At 35.5% G+C, this 23,481-nt stretch overlaps 1 protein-coding gene and 1 long non-coding RNA gene across 3 annotated transcripts in view; one reads left to right on the forward strand and one right to left on the reverse strand.

Annotated features, from left to right (window-relative positions):
* Positions 1-778: 778 nt before the first annotated feature.
* LOC123718057 (single-minded homolog 1) overlaps positions 779-23,481 on the reverse strand; it is a 40,398-nt gene continuing 17,695 nt past the window's right edge. Inside the window, exons 2-9 of the mRNA XM_045674429.1 lie at positions 22,955-23,173; positions 22,397-22,572; positions 21,607-21,728; positions 18,224-18,344; positions 15,548-15,726; positions 8,257-8,363; positions 6,586-6,733; positions 779-5,923 (exon numbers count right to left, since the gene is read on the reverse strand). Of these exons, the coding sequence (XP_045530385.1) occupies positions 5,413-5,923; positions 6,586-6,733; positions 8,257-8,363; positions 15,548-15,726; positions 18,224-18,344; positions 21,607-21,728; positions 22,397-22,572; positions 22,955-23,173 (1,583 nt within the window). The 3' untranslated portion in view covers positions 779-5,412. The remainder of the gene's footprint in view (positions 5,924-6,585; positions 6,734-8,256; positions 8,364-15,547; positions 15,727-18,223; positions 18,345-21,606; positions 21,729-22,396; positions 22,573-22,954; positions 23,174-23,481) is intronic.
* LOC123718087 lies at positions 13,932-22,751 on the forward strand. Of its 2 annotated transcripts, none has more exons than XR_006754917.1 (3): positions 13,932-14,233; positions 20,189-20,286; positions 21,406-22,751. It is a non-coding gene; the product is annotated as an uncharacterized LOC123718087 (long non-coding RNA). The 2 variants fall into 2 exon arrangements; XR_006754918.1 differs by lacking the exon at positions 13,932-14,233 and adding an exon at positions 18,622-18,651.

The raw sequence follows: 23,481 nt of genomic DNA on the forward strand, positions 1-23,481 counted from the left end.
AGAACGTCTGTAGTCTTTGTCTCTTTCGCACATGGCTTCGTACTTCTCGTACGGCGTTCTAGAGTGCTCAGTCTAGCTTCGAGAAGGTTCCGATCTTCCCTGTCTCACGCGTATCATTCCGTTCTTGTCCCACACCTAGATAATTCGGTCTAGAATATTCCTTCATCAAAGGGGTATAACTAGGCCTGGAAACGCCTGAATACGGGTTTTCTAAAAACTGTACCAATCGGCGACACATGTTCCGAAACTGCCTGAAATGCTTCAGTGATCAGCTGGTTTCACCTCAGGGTTTTATTGTATTTGTAAACGATATTCAAACTTGCAAATTCTAATTAATTATAAGTGGACCATATGGAAATCTTAAAATAAATCTGTATTGAACAAGACTCATTTGACCTACAAGATGACTTAAATAGATTTGAAGCTAATTGTCAAATTAATAATCATGATCTTTACGTATTCAAATGTTTTTACTTGACATACTCAAGACGTCAACGTAACAAACGTAACAAAGAAAATATGTCAACATAATGCTTGGATCTTGGAGTAGCTTTTCGTTATTTCAGTTTTATCCAACTTTAAATTTGGTTTATTGGTAAGGTTCGAGGCTTACTATTAATTGTATAACATCGTACGTTTTTTAAAGAAAAGAAGCATTTCTTGAATGTACCCACTAAAAATTCCCCTAAATTTGGGGGTAGAACCAACCGAACCAGTGAATTTTCGAGGTCACTAATAAAAGAAAACAAAATTGTATCGAATAAATATATTTTACATATAAAAGTTCAAAGCTACTAAAGAAAATATTAAGAACGGGGTTCTTTGTAAGTTCCAATAGCGATCCCGATTTATAACTTTTTGTTCCTAAGGTGGCATCAGCGCTACATCGATCTTACTGACGAAAATGGTAGAGATCGCTGTTGCTTTTGGAAGTTACAGAACACGGGCACAGGAGCAAAAAATGGAGCATGAACACATACAAACAAATGTTTTGTTCCATACTTTGACTAAAAACTTTCTCTTGCATCACAGCATTAATTTGACAGAGACACGAAAGAGTGCAACTGCAATGTATCCTTTAACAATTCAGAGAGCAAGCAAAACTTTTCGTATAGACATGAGAATGTTAATAAATAGTAGAAACTAAGAGTGAACTTTGAATAAGCTATCGTTTTAGACATACAAAAGTCTTACTTATAGCTAATAAGCTTATTCAGATATGTAATAATTGTATTCAGAAAAAATCCATGTCAAAGTTTGACAAGTCTGGTTTCTATTGTTTTTGGTATGAAAACAATTTACGAATCTGTGAAGCCAGATAAATGTAATATTTATAAACATGTATAGATATCACTTGAATCTGCAATTTGACACGAAAATTCGTGAAAAGTTTTGACTAATCCAGATATTTTATTTAATATTTATTTGTGTTAAACATTATTATCTGTTAGTTATATAACTGCTCGTTTAGAGGCGCTAGATTCGCTTAAGTTTGCTATGAACGTTTCTGAATACAGTATGTAATGCCAACAGGTCAGAGTTTCGTTTCTGAATATTACAATACCTAATGGTGAAAATCAAATAATAATTCAAATCACACAAGTTGTACAATACTGAGAGTGTGAACTGCGTTGTCGCAGTCAATATCGCAGTCTAGTTAAAAATACGAGTAACAGACTAGTACTATTTAAGACAAGCAGAGTCCCATATAGTATTTTATAAGTAAAGTAATACTGATATATGAAATAAGTATAGCCTCCAGACTTAGGTTTAATAAATATACAAATAATATTTAATCCTAAAAGCAGACCTTTATGCTGAAATATTGTTTTACGTAAAAATCTCTTATTAAAATGAATCAACGAACTGTTTTATCGGCAGCATATGTCTGAGCGTCCAGTGCGTCTCCTTTGTTAGTTTTGAGGACGCTGAGTCTTTCTTTTCGTTGGTGAACGGCCTTGTGATCTTTCACCATCCATGATCAGTTTTTCAACTTCTCGTTGCCTTTGTGCATTCAATTAAATATTACATTAAATTGCTTTCATAACACATTTTTGACAAACAGTATGGCTTATTCTAAACCTAACCCATTATACTTATAATTTTTAAAGTGAAACTTCTTTAGCATGAGGGTCATTTTTTTTACGGATGTATTAATAATAATAATAATAAAAGGGAGAGAGCGATTGAAAGAGAGTGAGAAAGGGCGAACGTAGCATGAAGCAAATAGCCATGGAGCGAGAATATTACGATAATAGATGCTATTTTTACAAGATATTTAGATAATGTTGAAACACGAACTTATATTGCATATTTTACTTATCATAATTTAGTTACAACAATACCAATAGAAACCGCGTCGTATAATGTAAATATCGAAGAAATTAATAATTTACAATTTCATTGAATTCTCTCCCTAAGTCACGGAAATCTAGTTTTAGATTTGTATAAATATTAGACTTAAAAATTAGTTTGCCAAAAAAGTTTCACTTCTGACATATGTACTTTGTATGCATGCACTTTTTACTTTCAATTCATGTTTATTTATTTATTCCAGGGATGCACTAAATACGAAGGCCCACATCTTTAAACTACTAAACGTCTGATTTAGTACATAAGCTTATCATGATTAGAGTACCTAAGTAATTATCTTTATTTATTACAACTGCGTACTTTCCGCACAGACTACCATTCTTTGTACACGTAAACAATCGTTACCATGGTAACAACGATGGTGAATGAATTCATTTTAATAAGTTTTTTTAACTTTTTATTTACAATATTTCAGCACAAAGGCCGCAGTTTTATGAGAAATGAGATTCTACCATACGTAACTATACTAGGATTATATACAATTAACAAACTATTATTGTCTAGTACATGATATATGCAAACTTATATAGCACGGGTGAGAACGTAAAACAAAATATGAATAGACACGCTTGTACTGCGCGTTTCGGACTACAGATGGCGCTGATCAACGAATCGTACGGAATACGGCGTCATTTCGTATTTTGTTTTCAATTCTCGCCTTTATTTATAACTTTGTAACTATGGTTACTATTTAAATACAACTAAGACTTTATATAAATCGCATTTGCCAAAAATCTGTAAAGCTGAATTTGTCACATTGACACGCGAATAATGAGGACTAGATTACTGGATTCGCCAATAACTTTGAATGAATTGACGAATGACATTGAAAACAACATAACCTATTTATTCATATTTGTTCAATAAATATCAGTGGCGCTACAATCTTTTTAGGTCTGGGCCTCAGATATCTGTATCCCTTACAAGACTCTTTGTCCAAGTGACTAAGACTGGATATTTATCTACACTTAAATTTTATCTCAGAGGCCGTACCTGCCAGCGACCAATCACGAGCCGCAGATGCGTTGCTTCGATCTCGTTGGCTGCTTCAGCTGGATAGGGCTATTGTTCTTATCTGTTCTTTTCAATTTAGTTCTTAATTTAGATGAAAAAAAGACTTGACTTTTAAGAGGCCTGATTTTTTCTCTCTCAAAATCAAGATAAATATGTGTCGTAATTCATTGGAACTACAGACCAAAAATTTCGCTCATTAGACATGAATCATGGTCAACGGATATATCAGCATTTTTTTAATGGGTCTTAATAGCTTAGAGCTGTTTTACTCAGCGTAGCTACTGCAAATGGGTCTAGAAGTCCAATTGGAATGGGATCAGCACCAAGAAGTCTTCTGCGAGACTAGGGCCTGTCGTAAGTCATTCATGGGAAAACTGAAACTGAGTGAGAACGAAGAGAAAAGCATTCCGTAGTAACGCAGTTCGGAGTGGTGCCCCCTTTCGGGTGGCGTGGTGGGTCCCGCCCTGTTTCTACAGGGCTGTGCGGGTGCAGGCTGGAAGCCACTGTAAGGGGATACAGCTGCCGTAGGAGCCTAGGAGAAACGAGCACATTTGGAGCGGAATCTCGCTCTTGGCCTTGGCAGATAAGCTTGGGCTGCATTTTTTGATATGGAATTAAGGCCTTTACAGCTTTGCCTGAATGGGCGTCTCCAGCAAGACTCGGATCTTAGCTTGAGCCGTCGCGGTTTGGTATTATGACAGTATTATGAAAAATAGGATCTACGATGATATCGCGTTTTAGCGTGTATACAGCGCCATCTGTGATCTTCAATATTAAACTTTACCCAACTTAAAGCTTGTAATATGATCGTACGTCTAAATTTTAAAATTTTATTGTATAACCACCTATTTATTTATATTACATAGCGTAATCTAATGATAATAACCTTCCACATTTTTTAATAATTTATACATATATATTTACATTATATACAATGACAACTATTCCAATACAAGGATTTACGTGTTTAAACCATAAAGTAGAGGTGCTTCTTCATCAGACTAGACCAAAAATAGACATTCATTATTGTTTTATAAGAATTAGCACCGTTATTTTTTGCTTTTTGTTTCCTGATCCAATAGATGAGCGCTAATGCCTTGAAGGCGACAATTTGAAGGTTCCACCAAAGTACCTTGGAGGTAATTTCTGGTGTCTGAAGTAGACACCAGGAAAAGTCCACTCTTCGAAAACACTCTCCTGAAAGCCTCAGTTACCATCAGAATACATTGACATATCGAAAGACGTTCAGTTTCGCGGTCATTTGGAAGGGAAGGCTAAATTAGCCTTCAAAAAGCTTGGTGTGCTGAACAACCGTGCTGGGTTCGTCAACCAATCACTTTCCAAGCGGCTTGATCCTTTGGCGATGCGTAGAGATGTGGGCTCACTCTGCATCTTCTACCGCATTTACCATGGAGAGTGGTCAGAGGAGTTGTTCGGATTAATACCTGCAGCTGAGTGTCATCATCGGACGTCGAGGCTGAATACGAAATAACCTGCGCATCAACTCTCTGTCGTTCCGCTGAGCGAGTTTTGAGGCAGTATTTTCCGCTCACCACCATTTTGAGGAACAGCTGCCCACTGAAGTATTTCCGAATCAAATCGACTTAGGCTCCTTCGAGAAAAGAGCGAAGCAATTCTTAAAAACCCGGCAACGCACTTGCTGGCAATATGAGTATCCTTAGGGGGCAGAACCACTTAATATCAGATGAGCCACCGGCTCGTTTCCAAGAAAAAACAAACTGACAAATGTTATATAATGAATGAAAAAAGATTTTCCATAAGAAGATACCAGAAAACGTTAAAATACTTTTAAAGTGGTAATGCCTCTGAAGCGGTTAGCCAAAACAGTAATTCATGGTAATATTACCAAGGTTATAGGCCATTACCGCGCGGTAATATACCGAACGCTGTCCTCCTTTCAAAGCAGTTATGCCTTTGAAGCCGTTAACCAAAGCGGTAATTAATGGTAATATTACCGAGGTCATAGGCCATTACCGCGCGGTAATTCCAGCCTAAAAGGCAAAGTCAATGCACGAATTCGTTAACATTACTTCCATGAAACTGCTGTGTATTATCTACAATTACGCTTGTGTAGCCTTCTTGAACGTTTTGACTCTGTGGTAATTTCCCAAAGCTGCCAAAGTTTTCCGGTCGGCCATTTTGTCCATAGAACGAAATTAGATTCGTGTAACTATATTGATTCACTTCAGAACTTTCAATGGAGGAGCAAGACGATGAACTGGCCGAAAATGGTCTTTGGTTTTGTGGGTAGGCGTAGTTCGGCAGCTCGGGCTCTGTATAATTTTCGTTATAAAACATATCCTGGTAGCCATTTTGGTTCTGGTAGTCGTCCGTCTCGTATGTTGGTATTGTCGGTAGTAGAGTATATTCCGGAAATTGTGTGTAGTCTGTGCTGAATTCGTCATTTACTCTATCTGTGTGCCGGATGTGCGAGACCTGTGGGATGTGCGGGTCTGTGTTCGGTTTTGGCGCGCCTTGTTCCAAATTTAAAATTAAATTCTTCTCTTCGATGTCACTGTAATAGAAATGATATATTGTTAATAAAGTCGCTATACCATACGTTTGGAAACATAGAATCTATTCTTAGTAGACATGTCGCAGCTAGCTTAATAAGCCATTCAATTAACAGACTAGCCTCTTAACTAAAGGGCCGTTTAACTAGCGGCCTTAAAGATATTCAGCCAGTTGATCAAACAGATAGGCAGATGACTGTTAATTTAAATTTATTTACACTTTCTGCCACTCTCAAACTCGAAACGAAACTCGAAACTGTCAATATGGCGTCGGCGAACCACAACGTTGATTGTGTTTTCCAAAGTTGTAGTAACAATAATTCAGCAGTGACTGACTCAAGCAATTTACAATATACGAAATATTTTTTATGTCAGATGTTTCATCTTTTTTGCTTCTGCTACCTGGTCACTCTATCGTACGTATGACTGATAGATGATGTTAAATATGTATTAAATACGAATGTATTTAATCGTTAAAGATTCATTCACTCACTCAGTAACTCATTCACTAACGATTAAAGATTCTTGCTATTTTTAATAATGTAATAAAAATATAAGTATTGGCTATAATGTATGTAGCTTATATGTGAAATTGTACAATTTTTTTTGACAAATTCGCATTTTATATCTTTAAAGTCTTAATTATTAAGTTGAGCGTCCATACCTTAGTACGTAATTGACAGAGACGATGCAATGCGGCCGCGACGACCTGGAGTTGTGAACAATGGTCGCGTAGCTCTGCATCCATACCCAACCTCCAGATTTCGTTAGGAAGCGGTAATACCGGGATGTCACCTGTCCTTTGGTTAGTACTGAAACAAGGCAATAAGTGTAAATGTATCTGAATTAAAAATTGACATTTTTTCAAGCACAGAATGTTCACCTACTTACCTATTAGATTAACAAATGATCATAAACAGATAAAGACATTTGAGGCCCAGACCAAAAAAGGTTGTAGCGTCATTGGTTTATTTAAAGAACGTATTTGTTTTAATAATTGAGTTTAATTTAAAATCCAACACACAAAACGCTTCACAAGATGGCGTCCCTGTAAACATCAACTTCGACTGACAACTGTCAACTGACATTTCTTTTTTACGTTTAGTGATTACGAGTTTTTCATTTGTCGCAAAGATGGCGCTCTTTGCAAAATTCGTGTGAATTCCGTAGTTACATTTCGTGTATTCCAACGCATATTTTCGCTTTTTTTCTTTAAAAAAGAGTATAATAATAATAAATGGAAATAAAGTTGTGCATTAAAAACCCACACCATGTCATACTACCATAATGTCATAATAATCAGAACAGTTACAAGATATTTATAATTGTAGTCAAACTAGACAGTACTACAAACTTTGCCACATGCAATTAAAATTCTAATCACCTCAAAAGCATCACAACATTGATCTATAACTTCTGGGATTTGCAGCCACCGACAGCCTTAAAATGATCTGAATAATCGCTTAGCTCCTTCTCTATCTTCCTTTAAACTTCTTCTGTACAAACATTACCTGTCCACATCGTATACCTAACTTTCTTACTAACTACTAACTGACGTAAGACTTATCTTAAATTATCGTGATTTATGTGTCTTTTTACTTTCAATTTTAAATGTATCTTCTTAGTTTAGTTTGTTTTTTTGTTCCTGTTTAGTTTTGTCTTAATAACTGTGTATAACATGTATTTTCGCACTTCTTGCCTATTTTATGTAATTTAATACATTTTTATTTTTTCTTTACTCACAGTGGTTGCCTGGAAGAGTTCGGTCGTAAGCGATAAGGCCGCCAGTTTCCCTCCTTTTGATTTAATTACGTTAATTTTTTTATTGTAGTGTAACGAATTGTAAATAAATAAATAAATACAATAATTTTTGATTCTTTGTTACAGTAATAACTGCTTCTAATATACTAGATTGTAACGTAAATTGTAAGAATGTTGGTTTGCTGGGAATTATCTCTATATTGGTCTTCTGAAGTCATCAAATTATTAAATTGTCAAATACAGAAAAGAAAAGCAGCATTCTGACATCTGTCATATTTTCCACTACTTATCCAGAGCTTGACATATTGGTTAGAGGGCTGATGAAGTTAAAACAAACGTTGTTTGACGGCTATCTGGAGCCTAACACGCATTGTTTAGCATAAAATACTAGTCATTAAGGAAGTGTATTTGTTTTTGTTACATTTATGTTTGCCGTAATTGTCACGTGGTTTAGAAAATATAGCTTGTGATACTGTAGATGTTGTGTTGTAATATTTATATAAAATAAGTTAAATACAACTGCGTACCAATCATGAACATGGCAAAAAGAAATTGTAATTATAACATTACTTACAAGTACAATGGGAATGTCTCATATGAAGCACATCGGTTCCGTGTATATAATGATACAGGGTTTTTTCTATTAAGTCTTGCGGCTCGTATCCAGTTAGAGATGCCACCCTGAAAAAAAAATCAATAAATAGAACGAGATTCTTATACATGTACATGTTTTTTTAAGATTTGCCGCCAATTCACAAAAAACAAATGACAAATGAATGCAATTTACTACAAAAGACCAAAGAGTTCTAAAATGAAATTCATAAAAAGTTTTCATTAGCAATGTTTCTAGCTGGCCAGTTCTAAACATTTTCAGTGTTACCCACGTATTCCATCGCTTTTTGTTAACTGTAGGATTACGAAATATATAAATAAAGAACCTTTATTCTACTGAAACGATTTTGATGAACATAACGTGCCTAAGTTAATATACATCGTAAATTTGTAAACAAACGTAAGTAGACATTAAAGCCTTGAAATACTAATATATATTAGAAATTATATTATATTTTTGAAGTTACTTCTTTTGGCGCGTAAGGGAAAAATGATGAGAGTAAATTTTTACGACGCGCGCATACCGTCACAAAAAACCGACACCCGCACACCGTCACAAAAAACTGACACCCTGAATTTAGTAGAGTATAGTCAACATTTAAGTTGTTTCTATTGTTGTTGTTTTCTCCAAACGCAGCAATATTTTTTTGAAAAGATTGTTATCTGACGTCAAAGAACAATTTCTAATAGGTTTTTTTTAAAGGTTTTTAGTTTCAAGTTCATTGTTCTAGTATATAATATTGTTTTCTTTGCAAGTTATATAACTCGGAAACCTTGAAATACTTAACCAATAAACTTGAATTAATTTTGACAAAGCCGCCCCTGCGTTTAAAAACTACAAAAACCCCTCTATAAACAAAATTTTTCCCCTCCCATTCAATCGACCCTTAAAAAATCGCAACTATCGAATTACTTGTTGACATCAATCACTTCCGGCAATTAGCGTTGAGTGCTTCCGTTTACTCTTTGTCTTAATTTAAAAAATCTATTACAGGAACAATGGACACTTGGAACAGAACAGAGCAACAACAACACGATGACAGTACAACAGATAAATTGTATTTTTAGTACATTTTGACGTATTTATTCTTTTTGATGACAGCTGACAGTTGTAAATGTCGCCGCGGTTTTCAATTAAATAGAATATTGTAGTGTTTTTTTTATTATTGCCCTCAGACATCACTGTTACAACGAGAATGTATCGCTTAATGAAAATATATTATAGAAAGGATATACACGTGTGAAAATAACATGAGGACTTATGAAGGTGTAGCCCTGACCAGATCCATGCAACTCCTGAGGGGACTCTTTGTATGGAAGTCGCATGGGTGCGCCAAGCATCCGCGACTATGTAATTGCGTGTTATTCCCACGAGAATGTAGGTGCTCCTATGTCACCATGCTTCCTGCTGATAGAGGATCTTTGACGATCCGAGACAAATCTTTGTTTTTAATTTATTACTTAAGATGTCATGTGGAACATGGTGTAATGGTTGCAGCTTACAAACGTTGTGTAAAAAATCTTGGCGATTAAAAAGAGTGGCGAAGAGTTCATTGCCAGTTCTTCTCTTCCGTTCTACGCCCTTGATTGAACTGGCAGTAAATGTTAAAGAAGCATTTTAAATACATTTTTGTTTTTGACGTTCATAAGTGTACATTGTGTTACCGAAATGAATAAATTATTTTAAATTAAGCAAAACCGGGAGTAATGCTGTGTGAAATAAGATCAATTATTTTGTCGGTGTGTAAAGAGGCTCGTGGCAATTATTTGCGTCGGCAGTTTGACGCGTTTGTGCCCCTCGTACTTGAGTTTCCAGAACAGGGATGGTATGGAGAGGTTGTACTAACAAAAAGTTTCGTTTTATATTTTTTTGATTTTGAACAGAGTTTCCCATATGGTACCCTGAATTCCAATAAAAAACACTCATCCAAATCGGTTCATAAACAACGAAGTTAAACACACAAAGAAATATGTATACAGTCCTAAATATATTATTTTATAGATGTTCTTAGATTAATAAAGATTATTTGCATATTTATGTAACTGAATAAATAATATTGGTGACATAGAAAATGTCTGTCATTCAGAAATATATAAACCAATCTTAATCTGATGTGTCGTAGGAGATGAACCAAACACTTAACGTTACTGTTAAAGTATGTTTAATCCCATGTGAGTTTCGTTATCAGACGTGAAGGCAGAATACGAAATTCGTGTGTCGATCCACAACTAAGCGTAAAAACGCAGAAAGTTCCAAATTAATTCGACTTCTGGCAATGTAAGTTTCCATGTTAACACTTAACATCAGGGTAGATTTCTGCCCATTTATTACATTAAAAAGCTGGCCGCTGATTTATCCTGCACCAATTCGACTTAGGGTCCTTCAAGAGCGTTCCAATTCCTAAAAGACTGGTAACACAGAGCGCTCTGATAATATAAGTGTCTATGGGTATCACTTAACATCAGAGCCAAATCAACTTCACGCAAATAATTATTTATATTGCATTTAAATACAAAGCGTTACTCAGAACGTAATAAAACTTTAATTCATAATTAAACAACTCCACGGCCAGCGCTGTGCTGACACCGCGGAAGCAATCTGCTCCGACACCACTTTAACACGTACCACAATTGATATTTAAAAATGCATTCTATCGTATTAAAATAAGGTTGAAATTCAAATAATTGCTTCTTAGAATAATTTTTCTAAGCATTTTTACATTTTCAGCTATGAAATATTTTTATGGTCATTAAAGGTCAAGCGTGACCATGCTTGTAGGCATTTTAGAGTATAAACCAATATAAACTCAGCCGCAAATGTCATTGGATATATAAATTATAGTTATCGTGTTTATTTTTGTATGTAATACCAGGAGGCTCATCTGATGATAAGTGATACCACCGCCCATTGACTCACGTTGCCAGAAGGCTCGCAAGTGCGTTGCCGGCATGTCAAGAATTGGTACGTTTTTCAAGGACCTTAAGTGGAATTAATTCGGAAATACTTCAATGGGCAGCTGGTAAATAGAGGTGATAATCTTTCTCCAGCTTCATACGAGATTCAGACGTTTGGCCACAGTTCCACCTGATGTTAAGTGATATATGTAAATGCCTCTTATTGCCAATTATCAGTCTGTGCTAAATATTTGACTAACTTCGTCATGAGGGAAGCTGATTGGTATACGTGCCGGTCTATGATTCTTTGACAACGTTGGCTGTAACATGGATTTAAGGCATCCATTACGATAGTTCCTGAAGGTGTGGTATAGATAGTCAAAATATAAAGAGGTCCGCAAGGCAGAATACAAAATACCATCATCACCTCGAAGTCTATTCCACAACTGAGCGTCTTTAAGGCCGTTTCAAGTTTTGCCACGCACCACCACTATGTGGAACCAGCTTTTGATATTTTGGAACACGTTCAGGAACTATCGTAATGGATGCCTTAAATCCATGTTACAGCCAACGTTGTCAAAGAATCATAGACCGGCACGTATACCAATCAGCTTCCCTCATGACGAAGTTAATCAAATATTGAGCACCGACTGATAATTGGCAATAAGAGGCATTTACATATGTCACTTAACATCAGGTGGAACTGTGCCAAACGTCTGAATCATGTATGAAGCCGAAGAAAGATTATCCACCTCTATATACCAGCTGCCCACTGAAGTATTTCCGAATCAATTCCACTTAGGGTCCGAAAAGAGCGTACCAATTCTTGAAAGGCCAGCTCGTCAAGTCTTCTGGTAATGTGGGTGTCCATGGGCGGTGGTACCACTTAACATCAGGTGAGCCTCCTGCCCGTTTGCCTCCTATAACATAAAAACAGCTAGATAGTCGGAGGCAGCATTCAGCAGACGGAATATCTTCGTTCTGGCCCTTGATATCGCTTACAACCTTGCCCTTCACACATCCCCTAGGTACGAAGACCCCTGCAAGACTTTCAGTAGTAGGCCAAATGTCAGTCCCGTCTTTTTTTAATTTTATGCACACAATCCCTAGGACGAATACTGTTACTGTACAAACGTGTTGATATTCTGTAATCGCTTGAAAACTTGAGATGGCCTTTATGTTAATAAACATAGGTAAAATACTTTTTTTGATACAGTGCTTATAGTAGAAAGCGGTTAAAGATTTCATAGAATTATATCTAGTTTTGTTGACATAGAGAATAGTGTTAAATTACGACCATCTGTCAGGTGTTTTGACATTCAATATATTTTGTAACGAATATGGTCTATGGTTCTTAGTATAGGTTAGTTAGCGAAGTGTTGTAAACAGTTGGTGATGCAAAAACACGTTTATGTAATTTATTATTATCAGAAAGTCATTTGCTATTTTTTTTAAATTGGGAAACGAAAATTTAATTGTAAGTACAAGTAGAAAGATCGCCTACTTGCCTATTTAAAAAAATAGTAAATCTGGGGTTAAGATCAAGGGTCTGGATACTGGATCTTTGAAATATTAGATTATGTTACGGGGGCAAAGAACATGTGGCAATCGGGCAGGAGGCTCCCGTGATGAAGTGTCCTAAATCGAATTGGTTCGGAAATACTTCAGTGGGCAGCTGGTTCCACATGGAGGTGAAAGAACTTAAGAAACGCTCAGTAGAAGGACGGACGTCAAGGTGATGAAAGACTTGTCACTTATATATATCTTATGCGCAATATGCGCAAAAGGGAAACACATTTTTATGTGTGATAACATTACACTTTCTAACGTTCACTACGATAAACTTGAAGCTTTAAAGAACATTTTACTGTTTGAACTGTGGCGCGCAAGTCTTGAACAATAAAACGCGAAAATAATTCTCGCATTGCGCATGCCTGTTTGACATTGGCAATCTTTATTGCATTCCGAGAAACAATATTAGTCTAGAATCGTTTTCCATTGTATATCTCGAACTAAGCGCAATAATATTATATATTTCCAACACACAAATATACATTTACAATACTCTTAACATAAATAGTAATAATAATAAATAAATGGAAAATTAAAACAAATTTATGAATCTTTAATTAGCGCCTGTTGAACCCACTTTCCAAGCGACTTTAAGCTGTTCAGAGCATGCCAGACGATCTTTCATTGACCCTTCTTTGTTACTCTATTTGTCTATCGAACTTTAGAACAATTTAAAAGAGGGTAGGTCCTTACATTTATCACCACCGAATCGAGGGCGTAAAGCAAGAAGAACTGGCAAGAAAGTCAGCTTCATTAAGCCAATGGGACTGGCTGTGGTATGGGATACGTAGACACGTTGGGAAAATAAAAGGCTTAAATCTTTCCTTCAACTTTGTTCCCTTTGGAGTCTTGAGCCGTGAGCTTCAAGTACCCAGGCGCTAATTATAGGTATATATATAATATATATCGCAATACACCGAGGAAATGCCAGTATTATACATATAATCTGGCCACCTGGCCAGAAGGACCAATAATTTTAAATTTCATTTTCATTATTACTACGGGTTGAGAATATTGTACCATATAATAAAAGTTGTGTTTTATGTTACTAAACTAGATCTATTATTTAAAAATAATAATTTTCATATATTCGTTCGACTGGTCCCTGTATATTGGAAACGCGTTCAAATTTATTAGTTCACGCCAATCAACGGTAAAACGAATCGTAACTGACCGTTTCGACGAAGCCTCGGAGTTGTGTGCCATTGAGTTTTCAATTGTCTGTGATTTTTACTAAAGGACAAGCAGTTGTCACTTGGTCTTACGAAGACATCGTTAGGTATCCTTAAGATCGCCGGTTCCTCTGACCAGAAATTAAAACAGTATAAAGCTTAAATTAAAAGCTTTTTTATACGTATACTCAAACTCAAAATAACTTTAGTCATAAGCACACTTATGATCGTCAGAAAAGAAGTTAAATTAATTGTAAATTTACATTTAGTACCAGTTCGCAAGTCAAGGGCGTAGAGCGGGTAAGAAGAACTGAACAATTATTTCATTTTACCCTATTACTACTAAGATTATTACAGAATTTGATTAATTGTAATAGAATTATTACTATCATTGTTATCGTTATTATATATTTTTGTTACTAATGGCTTCGAATCAACCGTGGTAGGGACAGTAAAAAGATGGCGCGTAACGACAAAATGTGACGCGTAACCGAAAAATGTGACGGTAATTTTACAACGCAAATAAAGAAGTTTCACTTTAAAATTGATCGCAAAATATAAAATATTATAATTTTTATGCAAAAATTGCAGACTCTAGGGGGTAAAATGTTCCATATGTTGGTAATATACTAAAAACATAGGCTAAGTTTATATTAAGGCGAAACCGGGAGTGAATAAATAGTTATAAAAGACTTATATTCGATCGAAATATAACCAAAACACTAAACTAATAATAAACAACTAATGACGGAAAACAAGATTCCGAAAATATTGAATAGAGATTTTTAAATAAAAAATGGCTTAAATGTTTAACTTCAGTCATTTTTTAAACTAGGCAAAATCAACTGGATGTTTATCTAGTTAAACCTACAGTTTAAATAATTTCTTCTCAATCTTTTTTTTGATAAATAACTCAGCTTTCACCTAACTCACACAGTTTGACTGTATGATAATTGGTTTTTTTATAACGAATAATTTAATCTACAGTTGCAATATATGTCAATATGTACATAATAATATAGTTATTGGCTGCATTGTTACCGTGCATAACACCGTGAATCTATTTTATTTTAGTATAGTAATAATTATAAAATCAACGTTTACAAAATATTGTAACAACTATTTTAAAATAGTAAGTTTCTTGCCCATTCATCTCCATATGAAACTACCTTTTGCAATCGGTATCTTTTTTATCAAATGTATGTCAAAGATGTGGAATAAAGACTTATTATTATTATTATAACTAGAGTCATTTTTCTCTTAAATATTTTTAATTTGTATTTTTGACTTTCAATATTGCCTTTTTAATAGGCCTAATTGAAAAAAGTGATTTGACGTAACTTAACTAGTATCTATAGGTATTTATAACAATTCTTCCGACAGCTTGTCCTTCGACAAAAGTCCCTCTTAATTTTTCCAATCCTCTAGCGGTTCGAGTCCACGTTGCAATATCTACCTTCATCCTCCCATATGTATCTGCCCACCACTCTTTCGTCTCTCACTTCGTGGGGTATTTTTGCTCCTTTTCCCTCATCGTTTGACGTCCAACTCCACTTTAGAGGACCACAATTAACCTAACCAATATGTTTACTTAAAATGTGTTTTGACACTTACCTAGCATCCAAGAATATAAGTCTCATGTCCAGGGACGCTCTAAACATGAACATGTTTGAGTGGAGTTTCAATTCCGTGACAGCCGAGGGGGGTAGGGAGTGACCCACCGCTATCAGCCCAAGGGGGGCAGAGCCTTCGCCGAATCGCCGAGCACGGAGGTAGCCGGAACAATGAATCACCTGAAAGCAAATTTATTTTATTGCAAAGTACATAAACAGCAAAAACATTAGGAATCTAATGACGATTACAAATTAAAATAGCCCCAGGTTTACTCCTTGGCACATACTCAGCTCAAATTATATCGTCTCTGAATACGAAGGATAACTCAAAACATCAGTAGCGCTATAACTTTTTTTATATCTGAGCCTCACAGTTCTGTTTCATGATATGTCAAGGTAGGTCCACCTGTGCCTGACACACGCCGTCGACTTTGAGTAAGGCAAGCCGGTTTCCTCACGATGTTTTCCTGCGTACGAGCGGATTTTAAATGCTCACATAGAAAGTCCGTGTGGATCAAACCTACGACCTCAGGTATGAGAGTCGCACACTGAAGCCACAGCTCTCTGACAGAATACGATTAATAGTGCTAACATACGGAAGTTATTGTGGAGAAAGGCTGTACCGTTACTCCAAGCAAAAGGAGTCTTTTCCCCTTTAACCACTGTCCGGACCGAAGGTCCCAATAGCAGTGGCAATGGCATCGAGTAATTTTTACCCGTTAGTAACCGAGTAATCCAAGCAATATACTTTACATTCAAATCCAAACGAATTGAAGTCACCCCTCGCTTAATTAACACACTTGAATGTATGTTAACGTTATACAATGTAAGGGGCTGGGCTCTCGCGTTTGGATTTACACGAATTAACATAAAAGCAGCTCAAGCAGGGAGCTCTGTGATCACCGAATGGCAATAGTACAGCTCTCTAGGCACTTAGAATTAGGCAACAAGAGAGGATACTTCGTCAAGTTAATATTTATTACAATTTTTACGGTTCTCAAAAGCAGTTTGTGTCCGCGATTTCCTCTGCGCAGGATTAAAGCAATATATCTTCAAATGATGTAGCGTGAAAGATATTTTATATTCTTTAAATACCAGAAGCGATAAAAGTATTATCAGTTTTTGAAGTGAAACTTCTTTATCGACGTTGGATAAAAATTACCGTCACATTTTCCGGTTACGCGCCGTCTTTTTCTTATCCCTACCACGGTTGATTGGAAGCCGTTAATAACAAAAATATATAATAACGATAACAACGATATTAATAATTCTATTACAATTAATAAAATTCTGTAATAATCTTAGTAGTAATAAGGTGAAATGAAATAATTGTATTATTTGTATTCATGTCTCTGATAATGAAAACCTTTTGTTAAACTTTATCTAATTTTATTTTATTTAACCAATTTCTGTAAAGATGCATGTAGTAGATCATTATTTGAAGATAAGGTCACAAAGAAGTTTCACTTCTTACGTGTGTAAAATAAAATAACACATTTTATTATTCTAGTTATGGTTCACTATTTTGACTATACGCTCACACATAAGATATACTGTGGAGATGTATGTGTTGATACATACTATGTCGGGCTTTTTTGTAGGATTATTTATCATAAACATCATCATACATTACATATATGTAACTCTAGCAGTTTTTGCAGCGCACGCAAAGCTCGCAGTTTGTAGTTTTTTTCCAACGAACTGGATATTTTGAATAACTCACACAATATCTTTATAAATTGTAGCCTGTGTTGTATATGTTATTCTGATGATAGCTATATTATTGTAATGTTTCATTAAAATCCATTTAGTAGCTTTTACGAGAACGAGTAACAAACATCCATCCATACTTTCGCGTTAATTTAGTGTAGTGTAATTTCACGGCGAAGTAAATAGATGTACACCGTTGAATACGGATGGTCGTGCGTTTTAACTACGACAACTACAAGCTTTTTACTACCTAAAATATAATTAACAACTAAAAAAAAATATTATTATATATTACGTAGCCTGACATAGAAAAATCTTTGTTTTTATTGATTTGATTCATTTTTTTCAACTGTTATGCCACGATTTATCTTTAGCCTCAAAATTGGCTTCAACTCATCAATCTTTCCCGTGTTATACGAAAATCAAAAATCAATTATTAAAGACAATTCAACCAATGGCACCTTTATGTCTGCAGATACCTCTGATTTCAGTATCAAGTTTTGGATCGGGTTCCTCACGTACGGAGTGTTAAATGTAATAGAAATCCCATTAGAGTCGAACCTACCACCTCAGTGTTGAAGCACGCTGACGCCAAATAAAAATTCCAAAGAAAGATTTTGATTAAATAATTCTTAGACGGCAACGAGCTCCCTGGCATTGAGGGTGTAATAATCATAATAAATAAATAATCTTTATTTCTTCTCTCACATATACAAGGTTATTATGATTAAACTAAGATGATAACATTTGGAAGTGTATGTGAGAGACTGGCCTCTGGAACAGGAGACCTGAGTGACAGTTAGCCAGCCTCTCCACCTCGTACAATCAGGTCATTGTCATAAGATACAATAGAAGAAAATAAGCAAGTGCTAAAAGAAAACATTGGAAACGGAGTCTTAATCGTAAGTGTACTCACTTAACATACAGCCTCCTGCCCTCTTGCGCATAAAACAAATCTATATATTACCTTATATCCTGATGTCGTAAGACCAGCATTACGTTTGGCCAGGACGCACTTCATCCTTATGAAGAACGCTCTCTCGCATTCTATGTCCACACTCGAGCTCCAAGTGCCACCGACTGGGTAGCTACGAAAAGAAAATGTTTCAGAATTGTATTAAATACACGACACGTTCACAAGGTCTGTGCTGCCCTACGGCGTGTCTTGGACGCTAATAGAGACAATCCAAAAAACTGGAAGCGTTCGGGATCTGGATTTACCGACGTATCTTGAACAACCGTGCTAGACGAAATGCTGAAGAACAAATCAAATCAAATCAAAATATCTTTATTCATATAGGTAAACATGTAGACTTATGAACGTCAAGAAAAACAAATTAAATTAACTGTAAATTTACATTTACAACCAGTTCGCAAGTCAAGGGCGTAGAGCGGGTAAGAAGAACTGGCAAGAAACTTTCCGCCACTCTTTTCAATCGCCAAGTTTTTAATACAAATGGTTTAAACTGGAGCAAATCAATTCCAAGGATTAGGATCATTTAGGTATTAGTCACATTTATAAAAGGCTTTATTAATTAATTTGCTTTTAACAAGGGCTTTGAATTTATTAAGTGACAGTTCTCTAATTTCGCTTGGGAGTTTGTTGTAAAAACAAATACAATTTCCATATAAGGAGTGGTTTATCTTCTGGAGCCTGGTTGGTCGCACACTCAAATTAGTTCTATTACGCGTATTATACTGGTGAAAGTCACCATTTGTTTTAAAATCGTTTAAGTTTTTTTGTAAATACAACAAGGCTTCAAGAATATATTGACCGGATAATGTCATAATATTTAGTTCCTTAAATCTAGTCAGTACCGACGGGTAAGAAGAAGTAGTTATGACGGTTAAGAAAAAGGAACTTTAATAGTTCGGTACGTAACGTAACACCGAAAAATATGCGCTCCTCAAACTAACTAACTTATTCATTCAATTCGATCATTACTTTGAACAGCCATAAATTGCACTCCACATGAAAACGATCAAAACTTGGAAATTCCCAAAAAAAAAAACTTCCAGAAACACAAGATCAAAACTTGGAAATTCCCAAAAAAAAAAACTTCCAGAAACACAAGATCAAAACTTGGAAATTCCCCAAAAAAAAAAAAACTTCCAGAAACACAAGATCAAAACTTGGAAATTCCCCAAAAAAAAAAAACTTCCAGAAACACAAGATCAAAACTTGGAAATTCCCCCAAAAAAAAAAAAACTTCCAGAAACACAAGATCAAAACTTGGAAATTCCCCCAAAAAAAAAAAACTTCCAGAAACACAAGATCAAAACTTGGAAATTCCCCAAAAAAAAAAAACCAGAAACACAAGATCAAAACTTGGAAATTCCCCAAAAAAAAAAAGTTCCAGAAACACAAGATCAAAACTTGGAAATTCCCCAAAAAAAAAAAAGTTCCAGAAACACAAGATCAAAACTTGGAAATTCCCCAAAAAAAAAAAAAAGTTCCAGAAACACAAGATCAAAACTTGGAAATTCCCAAAAAAAAAACTTCCAGAAACACAAGATCAAAACTTGGAAATTCCCAAAAAAAAAAACTTCCAGAAACACAAGATCAAAACTTGGAAATTCCCAAAAAAAAAACTTCCAGAAACACAAGATCAAAACTTGGAAATTCCTCCATCTAATGAAACGGGACCTGTGGTACTTGAAAGTAGCAGAGAGCTAGCGACTGAGTTACCGTCAACACCACAGCCGGAGCCAACACTTCGTAGATCTGACCGCGTTCGTAAAACACCGGAATTTTTAAAAGATTATTATAATGTAAACTTCTTGCTTGAAGCTATCAGCCATAACTTGATGACATTGTCAATCTGTTTTGTTAGTGTCTGTGTCAATCTATCTAATGTAACCAAAACATATTTTAGTGTTAATTTTAGCTTATTAAAACCTTATACTCATGAAAGGTTTTCTCTTATTTCAGGCACCAACTTAATGAGTGCTTGTGTAACACTCCAAAAGGAACAAAATCATAGTTGGTGGAAAGAGATTTTAACAGTTATTATTTTCCACCGTCCAGCCGTCAGTATTTGTTTAAATATTTTTTCTTTTACTTATCATTTGTAATCCTTCCTGTAGTTTAGATCAAACATCGGTTTAAAGACTTTATTTCTCAAAAAAGACAAAAATTTCACTTACATGAGAATAATAGTTTAGATTAACACTACATTGTAGTCGGTCCTAAAATAATCACAATAAAACGATAGCCGAACATGAAATCAAAGTAAAAGTAACCAAAGACATGAAAAAAATTAAAAATAAGAAATGAATTTAAAAGTAATTTTGTCTAACATATTCACTTAGTTTCGATTTGAATGAATTGAAAGAAGTAATATTTTTTTTATATATTTGTGGGTAGTTTATTATACAGCTGTGCGCCTTCGTAGGTAAACATTTTTTTGCCGTAGTTCGTTACGTATTTTAGGTAATGCAAGATAACTCTTTTGACGCATACTTCTATGAAAACTGTGTCTTTTGTGTTGTCTTTTGTTAACATAGATTTAAACATTAAGAAAAACGCTTTTTGAACGGATTGAAGCTATGTATTATTATTAAAAACTTATAATTATTTACATAATTTTAACTCCGACGTTTCGCGTGCTTTTCAGCGTGCGTGGTCACGGTGACTGAAGACAAAAGGTGTTAAATGTCAAAAGTATCACAGCTGTAGAGAAAGTTGTGTTATCTGTATTTATTGCCCCGAAGTTGATATCGACTACAAGATGACGGGTTTTTGCAAACATAATGTTGTTTTAAATTCATTAAGTTTGTGTCTCGATGTATATTTATGGTAGGTGAAAAATGATTATAATGGAACAGTATTTTGGTAATTTTATTTTGCAATATTTGAATGTTCGTTAATTTTGTTTTGGCGGCGTTTTCAATTAAATAAAGTAAATGAGGCTTGACCAACGAGTTGTAGATAATGTGACGTATCTGATGTGAGATACACCGAGCGATGTGTCCAAAGTCATCCCATAAGTGAACAGAGCTTAGATCTGATGTGCTCAATTTGTGTAATCCACGTCAAGCCGCAATCCATTCTAAGACTGAGATATTTTCTGTGCTTTTCTTTTCTGTTGTTATGTTTGAACGAATATATATCGCGTTATAGAATCTAAACCCTTACGGGACTTTCAGGACCAGAATACCATATCTCCAACTCGGCTAGCTAGGATCTGTCCGATCCGACAAGACGCAAGATTTTAACTTAACATCCTCGCACGGTGTTCTAACGCTCCAAACCAGGGAACTGTTAAAATGTATCTTCAAAGAGCCCATTTTAATTCCCACCCAGAAGATGTTCTTACCAACCACTAAATAAATGAAGCAGATTCTTACCCAATAGATGGACACTGATGACCTAAATAACTATGTGGATGCTGTAAACTGAGGACAGCACTCATTTCTTCATGATCAGCTTGATGGATGTACTCATAGATTGAATTGCCAGTCAACTCCACCTGTGAATTTTACTAACATTAAAAACTGAGCTATCGAAAACTAATCTAAATTAGGCAAGAAACGCTTAGATACTCTTTAATAAAATTGTATTACACTGTTTTTAGAAATATTTTCTAAAACAATTTATCTTTCTGTAACGACAGCTAAACGTCGATTGATAGATGCATGCGGCTTTGACCTGGAACCGCTAAGAGAAGAAAAGTTCAAGGTAAAGGAAAATGTATAAAGGCAATGGTTGGGAGAGTTAACCCAGTATGTTCAGACTAGATCAATGAATTGCCATATCCTGATGAGATTAAACAGTAATGGTAGGACAAGGAATGTTGGTTGGTACCAGTTTTTAAAATCTATCCGGAATGTACCACATTCTTTGCAAATAAACGATTTAAGATTTGATAAATTATTTTTATAACTGATAAAGAATTGTTCTGAAATTCCAATTTCAACTAAATGAATCGCTAGTAACAGTAAAGAGCAGGTTAAAGAAAGATGGTTCAAAGCCAGTTCATCCTTGGGATGTCATCATCATCCTGGTACCACCATCGAAGTATCTTTTTTCCGACAAAAAATCGGCTCACGAACTACGAAGTTATCCGAGAAGAAAGAAAATATACGGTTGAATTGAGAAACCTTCACCGTTGAAGTCAGTTAAAAATCTACTCCATACCTGACTCAAACCTAGGTGAACCGACGCTGTCTCACTGATATACATGATCTTTCCGTCAGGTGCCACTACGAAGATGAAGCCATCGAGGGTCTGTAGTAGGTGGGACCCAAGTTCCCGTATGGAGAGCTCCCGCGGCTGAGGTGGTGGTGGAGCGGCCCCCCAAGCGTCTCCTAAGCCTATAAAATAATATATGGGTCCAGGTATCTCAAGACATTATGGGGGTGAGAATGTTACAGAAAGATATGATATATCCTATAATCTTGGTTGTTGTGTATACAATGTTTTTTAAATGTTATGTTTAGAAAGAAAATTATGACTAGTTTCACTTCGGAAATAAAATTTCTATAATTTTGTATATAAATTAATTTAGTTTTATTTTATACAGCCATCTGTACCTGATACTCAGGTCTTAGACGTCTTTCCTGTCCTTATGTCTTTCACTATGAGAGCTGGATTATTCTATGTGTTTAAAGTTACATAGAATCCATAAGTGGATGAACAGGATCGACCAGTCTACCTCAGTCTAAGGAGGCTTACCAACTAAAACCCATTACATACCATCAGGAAAAACCTGTCTCATCTTCAGGTAACTGGTCGTCAGTCGTATGACGGATGCTTTATCCAGCTGCGACGTAATCGCTGAAGGGAGTGGCAGCAACTTCGCCAATTCCAGGAATTCTGCATTCTCCTTTTCTCTTCTTGATCTCGCTGCATTCTTACTCTTTTCTTTCATGATCGCAGCGTTGAGGGAGTGAGGCCGCGACTCTTTGCGGCACGCTGTGAAAGTTGGATGGGATATTTAAACGACTTTATATTATTAAAAAAAATAACTAGAATCAGTGCTGCCCTGCACATCATTGAAGGCATATCTTAATGGATAAGAATGAAAAGAAATTTTCACCATAGACATTAAGAGGTGAGATTAATCTGAGACTAACCAAAACCTGGAACTGAAACCCTTAATCTTGGCATCAGATACCTTTTTCGTGATAACTTTTAAACTTCCATCCCTGACAATTGTTACAATCTAGCCTTGTGGTGGGCAAACTTTTTTAATGGTGGGCCACAAAGTTAGAGATATTTCA

The sequence above is a fragment of the Pieris brassicae genome, chromosome 14, assembly GCF_905147105.1.
Source record: "Pieris brassicae chromosome 14, ilPieBrab1.1, whole genome shotgun sequence".
NCBI classification, from domain to species: Eukaryota; Metazoa; Arthropoda; class Insecta; order Lepidoptera; family Pieridae; genus Pieris; species Pieris brassicae.